The 10,178-nt window shown below is 50.6% G+C and overlaps 1 protein-coding gene across 1 annotated transcript; it reads left to right on the forward strand.

Annotated features, from left to right (window-relative positions):
• The first annotated feature begins 27 nt into the window (after positions 1–27).
• On the forward strand, positions 28–9,722 carry ASB1 (ankyrin repeat and SOCS box containing 1). Its single transcript, XM_010577915.1, has 5 exons — positions 28–76; positions 262–403; positions 2,402–2,704; positions 7,196–7,581; positions 9,500–9,722. Exons 1-5 carry the CDS (start codon positions 28–30, stop codon positions 9,631–9,633), a joined length of 1,014 nt encoding a protein of 337 aa, XP_010576217.1. The 3' UTR covers positions 9,634–9,722.
• Positions 9,723–10,178: the final 456 nt, after the last annotated feature.

A 10,178-nucleotide genomic window follows, 5' to 3' on the forward strand; every position in this document is an offset into this window, starting at 1 on the left:
GAGCCGGCCCGGCGGGGCGAGGGGCAGATGGCGGAGGGCGGCCCCCCCGGCGGCGGGGACCCGCCCGCCGCCTCAGGCGGGCAGGCAGGTAACGTGGGGCGGGGGAGCGGCGCTGCGGGCCCGCTCTGTGGCAGGGGCTCCTTTCGGGCTCGCCTTGTGCCGGGAGGGGACGGGACAGCCCCCGCCCCGGGCCAGGGCTCAACCCGGCTTCCCCCCCCCCCCCGCCCCGCTCCGCTCCGCTCCGCTCTCTCTCCAGCGCAGGTCGTAACCTGAAGGAGTGGCTGCGGGAGCAGTTCTGCGACCACCCCATCGAGCACTGCGAGGACACCCGCCTGCACGACGCGGCCTACGTGGGGGACCTGCCCACCCTCAAGAGCTTGCTGCAAGAGGAGAGCTTCCAAAGGTGAGGGGGGGCGGGGGGGGCCTTTCTCGCACCCCACCCTGCCCGCACCCTCAGCGCTGCCTTTGGAGACCCTCACGGGGACAAGGGGGAGACCAGGTGCGAGGTCCCGCTTCAAGGATTTCGGCTGATGACAACCCTGGGGTGCTCGCCCCGCACCATTCCCACAGCTTGCTCCTTTTGGAGGCACCCAACCCCTTCTCCTTCTGTTTTTACGGGAGAACTGTCAGGTTGGGAAGATGCTCCACTCGCCCCTCCCCACCCCCCCAGATCGTCCCACCGTGGTCTCCCAGGAGGCAAATCTCAAGCCCATTTGCGAGCGTGCGGCGGCCGAGCACGGGCTCTTTTCAGATCAGGGCAGAAATGTAATACCGTGAAAATAGGAGCCTACGTGTAATGGGGAAAACATACAAAAGGGATTACAGCTGAATATAAACCTGAAACACCCAATGTTACAAAATCTGCCCAGTGCTAAGTCTGTGACCGTGGGGACAGTTAATTAATTTTCCTGCACCGTGGAGAAAACTGCTTAGAGTGCAAAATGTCTCCCAGCCTCAAAAAAAGTGGCCTTTCAGCAAAAAATGACAATGAGCCAGCCCCTCTTTATGCCACCTGGGCAGCTGGGGCTCTTAGGACCCTTGGTCTGAGATTTTTGCCTTATTTTTCTGCCACACCATGTGGGAGCCCTGTGGCAGCAGGGCCAGGCATCCTTCCTTGCAGGATAAAGCAAAGTTTGGTGGGAGGAGGAGGGCTGGACCCACACCACCACAGCAGGTGGTGGAGTGAGCAGAGAAGTGACTTCTTTGAATTTGGGGGTTGGTATGGGGTGGACATCCCCAAATCTCCAACGTTAAAGGGAGCACTTTTATCATAAGACTTGACAGCTGAGGGCATGATGTGGGGTTTATACTACTCCTCTTCCTAAAACATGGTTGAAAAAAAAAATTGTGGCATTGCTCTCCTAGCAGACTCTGTAAATGCACTGTATAAAAACTGCTTTGTCCTGTACCAGTTACGTGGGCCTGCGTGGAGTGAGCTAGAAGAGCAAATCCACTGTTACACTGGCTAAAGAGCACTTTTGCCAGCCTACATTGGCCTTAAAGAAATCCTTTCCTCTCTGTGTGTTCCTGCTAAAACAGTACCTGCAGTGATTTGCAGATAGTGAGTGAGGTCTGGACGTTTATGAGATTTGTAGGGTTAACCTGAGGTCTGGATGAGCATGACAACTAATACAGGTTATTTCAGAGGGGGTCTAAGCAGCTGCCAGCCAGAGCCATCTCTTTCAATAAATTGGAAAAGGCTCTTAGGCCAGTACAGCCATCCACCAAGGAAGCTAGTGGCCTACTTATGCTGTTCAGTGCAGGGTGGCTGCACCTCCCAAGCTTACTCCTTGCTGGCAGGGCTGGCTGAGTTTCCCTGGATTTGTGTTTATGTCATCCCATGGTACCTGGCTGAGTGTGGATGTTGCCAATGGTGTGATACAGATGTACGCCTGCATTTCCATACGTTGCTCCCCTCCTCCCGTGTCCTCTTGCTGTTTCCCTGCTGCTTTCCTGACTTTCTGCTCCCTTTGGAGCAGCTTGAATTAAATGGTTGTGTTCCCCAGCTTGGTCACTACTGATCTGGGACATGTCCCTGTAAAAAGGGAGTAGGGAGTTTTTTATTTTTTTTATTGGTAATTTTGATTATGTTTTGAGGCAGGGTTTGTCCCTCACTGTGCGTATGTGCAGCTCCTGACACAGCAGAGCTGCGATAAAGCCCATCTTCCAGGCGCTACTCTGTTACATGCTGTAGTCTCTGGCTATCCACGTGCAGTGCCTAGTCAGGTTATTGGCAGGAGCTTTTCAGGGCTGCTATGAAGTGCAGAAAATGGGGAGGAAAAGCTTCAAGCGAGCTGTTAGGGCTCTCCCAGCATCCTCCTCTGGGGCTGGGGTAGGTGGGATGGTGCAAGGTGGCAGGAGGCCCTCTCTGACCCTATGCTTTTCCCCCCTCTGATGCAAGCCGGATCAACGAGAAGTCCGTGTGGTGCTGTGGCTGGCTGCCCTGCACACCGCTGCGCATCGCTGCCACTGCCGGCCACGGCCCCTGCGTTGACTTCCTCCTCCGCAAAGGGGCTGAGATCGACCTGGTGGATGTGAAGGGGCAGACCGCCCTCTATGTGGCCGTGGTCAACGGGCACCTCGAGTGTGCCAAGATCCTCCTGGAAGCTGGGGCTGACCCCAACGGCAGCCGGCACCACCGCAGCACCCCTGTCTACCATGCGGCGCGTGTGGGCCGGGCAGACATCCTCCGGGAGCTGATCAGGTGAGAGCTCGGGTGCAGGCTGGATGTGGTCCTTATGGGGAGAGGGGTGGCTCTACCTCCCTCTCTTCCTTCCTTGGGATCATTGCCCCCATGGGGCTCAGAGCATCCGTTCCCTCCTCGCATGCCCAGTGCCTCCACAGGCCTGGTGATGCTGGCCAAGAGGTGGACAGGAGAGAGGGTGGAGAGGTGCCCAAAGGGATATCCTTGTATTCCCCATCGCTTGGGCCTGGCAACAGGTCTGTGCCCTGCTGTGTGACTCCCATGCCTGTTCTCTTAAGACAAAGCCCAAGAGAGGAGTCTCTGTTTCTGAGCTTACCATCCATTATGCAGTCAGATCCAAATCTTATAAAGTATGTTCCTTCCCACCTCCATCTTGACTGCCAGCTCCCTGCCCCTGGCTGAATTTATGAGTGAGGTGGATCCCACAACGAACCAAAAATTGGAAACACATCTCTCCTTTGCTTAGCTCTGCTGCTCTGACCGTTTTCTGTCCTCAGGAGGAGAGATGCTTGTCACTGGCACTGACTGTTCTTGGCTGCCTGCTGTTTGCCCATCACTGGGACACCCTCCGTGGCATCCGATTCAGTCTCCCCTTGCCCAGACACCTGATGCACAGCTCCATCGAAGGGGTGGCATCTCTGGGGCAGGGAATGATGGCTATCATGATGAGGTGATGAACAGTAACCTTAGCTGGGTGGTGGGTGACTGGTGACCTCCTATCCCTCAGGAAACTTCCTCTGCAGCACCAGCAGTGAGTGGGCTCAAGGTCTAGCAGTAGGCTGTGCAAACTTGAGTTTCTTTCTCTGTTGTGTGCCTTGATACTTCCTTCCTTCTAAATTGGAAACTTTTTGTATAAGGGACTATGCTGAGCAACTATATGGGCTGTTGATGCCAAATAATAAGGGATCATAAGGGGAAAATACAGGTTGTAGAAAGAAATAGTAAAAGAGAAGAATGTGTATTTGGATTCACACAGAAATGCTCTCCAAGGAATCCCTCCAATGACCACAAATGCTAGAAAATAACAAGCAAAAGGATTTAAACAGAAAAATTTCAAAATACTTGGAGTTTTTCTCCTTTCCTTTTTGCTTGTGGGGAAGTTAATTTTCATACAAGTGCAGCTTTAAGAAAGCTGGCAAGTAGAAAGAAGGGGAGCTGATCCCCCCTCCTTGCTTCTTTCTCAGCAAGCTGAGAGAAGGATATCCCCATCGCCACATGCTTGTTGGTACAGGGTTCAGCTGACATGCTGCATTCCCGAGAATCTCCCCTGATATATCCACTAAGGCAGGGTGAAATGTAGCAAATAGTATTTCAGCAGCACATGGATAGCTGATGCATTGATTTATGTGTCTGCTCCTTGGGATGCCTTGCCAGCAATATTGAAAGCAAGATTTTGGAAAACTTTCAGGATTAAAAATTAACTGGAATTTGTCCAGTATCTTTTTATTAGACAATGTCTCTCCCAAGGCTGCTAAGCTAATACCAAATTGTCAGATTGCCCAAAATTTCAAATATCTCAAAGTACAGATTTCACAGGTCTGTTCAGAATCACTTATTTTAAAATGCAGTCTTACGTTACAAAGCTCACTCAGAGATTTTGAAAACGTTGATCTAAAGGATTTGGCAGGGGGAATGCACTGAGGAGGACACTTTTACGGAGATATAAGGAAACATTTCAGCATATTCAGCTCGAGAGGGCCTCAGTGTCTGTCACTGTCCTGAAGAGAAAGCCCAACCCAGTCAGGCTTGCTGCAGGTGTCTAAACATCACCTGGTTCTTTTTTTTTAATCATATGGTAGCACAATCAGGATTCCTGAATACTACTACAATTGCTGAACCAGCTAACCAAGCAATAGGTGAAATTGTATCCATTAATAGTAAATACACACATAGCTATGGAATGGTGATCCATTTTATAAGACGGCTGGCGGAAATATTTATGGTTATATTGCCAGGGTATAGATTACTTTCCTAACAGCTCGTGATGTGATCATGCTGCGATGGGATCGGACTGTTGCACTGTATTTGCAGTGTAACTGAGGGCTGACCCAGCGTATTAAGGATGAGAAGATTCTTTTGCCACACTAAAACGGTGAAAAGGAGATCTGACAAATTAACCCGATGCCTCAGGTGCATGCCTGACTGTGATAAAAGTAGAATTTTGTATTTTGCTTTGAACTGGGGGCTTCTACTGAGAATTTTGATGACAACAATGGAAAAAAAGGGACTGAAATGAAGGGATACCTGCTGTGTGGTCAGGGTCACGGCCATAGGAGGCAGTGGCCCTACAACAGCCCTACAAAAGTCCCACAGCAGCACAGATGCCTCTATCCAAATGCTTGTGTAGTCTGATTTTAAGAGGTTTATCTACAGGGAACATGTGCGATTGCCTGTGGAGAACAGACACCTTTTCTCATTTTGCACACTATGCTCCAACATAGGTGAAGTGATGCAGATTCAGCAAAGTGCTGTGGAAATCCCCAAAAGATGGGAATGTCCCCTTAGTGCACAGTGATCCCTGGGCCAGCTGCCTGGCCTGGAAAGCAAAGCTCAGTCCTGTGGCTGGTGCGAGGACCAGCTTGCACTTGGCAGTCTTGTTACTGCTTAGCTCCATCCTTTTCCTGCATTTTTCCACCCCACCAGTCTCCTGAGATCTCAGGCAAGATGTTCATGCTTGGGAGATCTTGTGCATTGGGGTAAAAATACACTGCATGCCATCGTTTCCTCGTCCCTTGTTCTGTGTGTGCTTAATTTAAATGAGACTATTCCCATCCTCAGAACTGAAGCATTTCATTAAGTATTTGCTGGATAAGGACCAGCCCTTACTGGGTTCAGCAAGAGCTGTGCTTGCCTTGAGGCAGGATTTGTCCCCAGGTGGTTTCCTTACTTGTTTTATTAACTGCAGAGAGGAATATAATGCTATCTAGGAAGATAGAAAAATCTAGTTCTCTGAATGCTCAGTTTGCAATTTTGAGAGGGGGACTGGCGAGTGAGGGAACCTTTTATCCCTCTGTGGAGAGAAGGGACAGGGCTTTGCAGCATCTGCAGTGCTGCAGTTAAAACCAGCTACTCCTCAGGGGATTGTGTTGTCTTCCTCCTTCTTCCCATCCAAGATGCATGTGAAGTAAATGGACTTAGTGTCCCCACTGCTTGGGTGTTACCCAGCCTGGGGAAAATAAATGCTTATTTCTGCCATCTCTTCTTTCCGCAGCATTGCCATTTTTCAAATTTTATGCTTTTCCAGAGAGTGACACTTGGCCTTTTTGCTCCCATTTATTTGGCCGCATTCTTCACTTCCTACAAAAAAAAGAGAAGAACCAAAGCCAATAAGCCTTGTTTTCTGCTCGTTCACAACTTAGTGCCATCTGTACTTACCGAAAAGAAGTATGCTGCGGGCACTGCTTCTGTTTCATGACGATGCTGATGTCCATTGAGCAGGGCTTTAGCCTGCTTGCATGCCTTCTCTGCGCCACAGCAAGCCCGAGCCCGCTTTACTCTGGCTGCAGGGCTCATGGAGCAATTGGGACACCATGGCACCATGCGGCGAAGATGTGAGGTACAGGTTTCTCTGTGGGGTAGGGTGAGGCAGGAGCCAGTTGCAAAAGGCTTGAGAGGTTTGCTGCTGCAGCTCTTGGAGGTCTTCCCTTCAGTATCTGGAGTGCTGGCCAGTGAACTGTAATCTCTTGTGCGGTATCTATTATAATATATAGCCTGCAAATGGAGCTGTGCAGGATGGATGGGGAGAGCGGAAGGTCTGACACAATTATTTTGTGTTTTTCCAGTTTCCTGCATGCTCAGAGTTGGCGGGTATATCCCTTCAGCTGAGCTGAATACTAGGGAAAAGGCCTCTTTTTGACTCCCTGATGGGATTTCTGATGGGATTTCAACCACCCCAGCTCCTTCGGGAGCAGGATTTTGTCATATATGTTTTGCTGTTGAGCACAGATTTCCATTTCCATTTCCCTGCTGTTTGTGACAGTCAGATCAATTGCCTGTATTGCTTTTTGGCCTGTTTTATCCTGGTGGGGAAGTTATTTCACTGCATCTCTTCAACTGAGTCATTTGGAAACATCCCAGTTCCCCAGCCAGCTCATTAGCAACCAGCATTACATGGTGCTGGCTCAGGGCTGAGCCATCCCTTGTGCCAAGGCCATGCTTGGCACATCCTTCAGGAGGGCAAGGAAAGATGTTCCTCAGCTGCTCCTCGTCTCTCTGAAGCCTGGGTTGTTGCGGGCAGAGAAACAGCTTTGCTTCTTGAAGATCAGACCATGCTGGATACGGCATCCTCACTCAGAAGCCCCGCCAGGTCCATCTGAGGGTAGGTATAGGCGGTTCTTGGGTGGTGGGCCCCAGAGGTACCAAAGACAGGCAGGGTGCTCACCCTCCGGGTGTCCTTCAGCCTCATCCCCTGCCATTTTGTCACCCTGGGCTGCAGTTATGGTGCTGTTGCCCCTCTTTACAAACCTCTGCTCTTCTCGCTCCCCCACCCAGGTATGGCGCAGACGTGGATGTGAATCACCACCTCGCTTCCCGGGTCCCCAGTCTCTCTCTGCGGCCCCTCACCACGCTGGTGGTCTGCCCGCTGTACATCAGCGCTGCCTACCACAACCTCCAGTGCTTCCGGCTGCTGCTCCAGGCTGGAGCCAACCCAGATTTTAACTGCTGCGGGCCCATCAACATCCAAGGCTTCTCCCGGGGCTCCCCGGTCTGTGTGATGGATGCTGTCTTGCGGCATGGCTGTGAGGCGGCGTTCGTCCACCTCTTGATTGACTTTGGAGCCGATCTGAACCTGGTGAAAGTGGAGGCCTTGGGAGTTGAATCCATGGGAAGGGTCAAAGTCAACCCTGAGGCTCTGCAGGTGTTCAGAGAAGCAAGGGGTAAGTGGCTTTGACTTACTGAAGTGGCACTGGTTTTATCTAGCTCTGGATTCAGGAGAACTCTTTGGAGAGTTTATTTGGTAGTTAGGAGCTGTTAGGGTGGGTGTTACCATCCTCTTTTGGGTCTGTTTGTTCAAGTGCCTTCAGCCAAGTGCAAAAAGATCGCGTAAACAGGTTATACCTAACTCAAAAGTGTAAAGCAATTCTAACAAACAAAAAGGATAACTGGGATTTAACAAGCTGTTAAGCTAAGCATTAATGACTTCACCACCCCTGATATAGCTCCCAAAGAGCTGTTGCTAGCCAGGCAGGCATCAGGCAGGAGAGGACCGTGGGCCTGGCCTCTGCTGCTCTCTGGCACGGATCCTTAGTGTTGCCGAGCTGCTGCCTGCCTCCAGCTCTGTCAACACTGATGACTCAACCCAAAGACTTCCCCATAAACCTCCGGCTAGACTCCCGTTTTTCTCCTGTTGCATTTTGGATGTTCACGTGGTGTTTTCCCTCTTGAGTTCTTCAGCTACCAATGATGCCTATCTCAGCAGCCCAACCTCTGTCTGTAACTTGACCTTTTTTATCTTTCTCCCAGCAGTTCGCCATGGCCTAACCGTGTCCTCAGCAGCCTGAGGCAAGGTTTAGGCAGTGGGGTCCTATCAGAGCTGGGCGTTGGATATGCCGACCACAGGTGGATTATGGCATATCCAGTGAGATCCAGTTCTCCAAAGCCATGCAGATGTGCACTCACTGTTCTTGAGTGATCGTGTGCTCTGCAGGGTGGCCCAGGGAGGGACCCAAGAGACAGTTGTAATCTGGACAGGCTACTTGGGAAGTAAGGCCACAAATGGTGGTAGCAAGTGGCAGGAGGGAGTTCAGGTGGTGGTGGAAAAAGGTGGGAAAAAGCTGGCTTTTTAAATTTAACATCCTCTGGGAAGAAAGTAAGTTACAAAAGAAGTAAACCAGAGCCTCAGACCTGAACATGCCTAAATTTACCTGCTATTTCTTTCTTTTTATAACAAAAGCAACATCAATACAGTGCGCACCCTTGTTCCAGCAAGGGCAGCACCTCGTAAAACCACCAGGCTCAGCTGGTGAAGGCCAGGGCTTTGCACCAGGGTCGGAAGTGGGGTTTCCCTCTTGAACTCCAGAGAAATTCGAAAGGGATTCAGGATGTGGGATACAACCACCAGCCCCCACCCAAAGTTATTGAGCTTTGCACGTGCCTGGTTTTTAAGCCTGCCTGGACTTCTGCTGAGAAGAGTTGCACGTAAGCTGGAGCAGGTGGTTTCCATTAAGCCTGGGTTTAGGAGGCAAATGGGACTCCTCAGGTAGAGCATGCAGGATAATGGAGTGGTGCCTTGGAGGTCCAGTTCCTGAATCAACATGGACACCACCATCCTCTTGTCCCTGTGCTGGAAGAGCTCTCCATGAACTCAAAAGAAGCCTTCAGAAGAAAGTTGGGACAAGGCCTGAGGTGGTCATCAATGCTGTTGTTTCCCAAGGGGCGATTTAGAGCAAAAATAAGGTCCACATAATTTTAAAATGATCCAAACAGTATAAAGCCTCTCACAGCCTCCCCTGGTGTGGATTTGGCAGTGATCTCTTGAACCCTGTCATGCAGGGACTGCCTACATGGTCACAACCCCATGCAGTCTCCAGCTTGCCCTTCCAAACTGCCTGTGTGACAGCTGTCGTTGCTCCAAGTCTTTGGCCAAAAGGTTTGACCTCCTGACAGGGAGGATTTGTGCATGCTCAGCTCTCCTGCGCTGCCTTTGTGTTGCTGTGCAGGACGTGGCCTCGGCGTTTGGAAGGGGTAAATGGCTCCTCAGCTGTCAGCCAGAGCTCAGCACAATTTACGCGCTGTTATCCCTCTCTCTTCCTCTCTCTGTCCCTCAATAGTTTTTCTCTGCTTTCTTCATTGCAGGCCGCACCCGGAGCCTCTTGTCTCTCTGCCGCATAGCTGTACGAAGAATACTTGGCAAATCTCGTCTGGATCTGATCCATATCCTTCCAATCCCAGACCCCATTAAACAATTTTTACTTCACGAACACAGTTAAAGGGCAACTGGCTGCTTTCCGGGACAGTTTGATTTGGTAAATGAGTGCGCTGATAAAGCCAGGTGCCAGTCCTATCCCTTCCCCCGCAGTGAAATACTGTATTGCTCATGGAGTGCACATAATTCCCTGCCCCTGTGATTTTCCTCTCCAAATTTAGGGTGCAGTGATTTTGTGTGTCTATTCTTAAGTTACCGGTTATCTAACTGGTGATCTCTTGTTTGCAACTGGTTGGGCATTGAGGCCGGTAAGTGTGTGTGGCTGTTACATGAGCAAATACAATATATCCTATAGCTGTTAGCATATGTCTGTTTGTTATGACTCTACCTCTGTTATTGATCTGTGTTACACACACCCTGGGTCTCAGTGGCACTTCTGCGTGGGGAAAGTGTCCGTAGTTAAGCCTTTCCTCTTCCTATAGCATACAAGGGAGTCTCTCCTTGCATTGGTAAGGGTTTTACAACAGCACTCTTCTCTTTCTGCTGCCAGTACCTGGCCTTTCTCTTCCGTATGAAGTTTGTGATTGCTGCTGTAAAAGTGGGTGTATT

Source organism: Haliaeetus leucocephalus, unplaced genomic scaffold (assembly GCF_000737465.1).
Source record: "Haliaeetus leucocephalus isolate CR32 unplaced genomic scaffold, Haliaeetus_leucocephalus-4.0 Scaffold587, whole genome shotgun sequence".
Classification (NCBI taxonomy): Eukaryota; Metazoa; Chordata; class Aves; order Accipitriformes; family Accipitridae; genus Haliaeetus; species Haliaeetus leucocephalus.

Coding starts and splice junctions, on each gene's coding strand:
- ASB1 (XM_010577915.1), top strand. CDS start 28: ATGGCGGAGGGCGGCCCCCCCGGCGGCGGGGACCCGCCCGCCGCCTCA. Junction 77..261: donor GGACCCGCCCGCCGCCTCAG/GCGGGCAGGCAG, acceptor TCTCCAGCGCAG/GTCGTAACCTGAAGGAGTGG. Junction 7,582..9,499: donor GGTGTTCAGAGAAGCAAGGG/GTAAGTGGCTTT, acceptor TCTTCATTGCAG/GCCGCACCCGGAGCCTCTTG.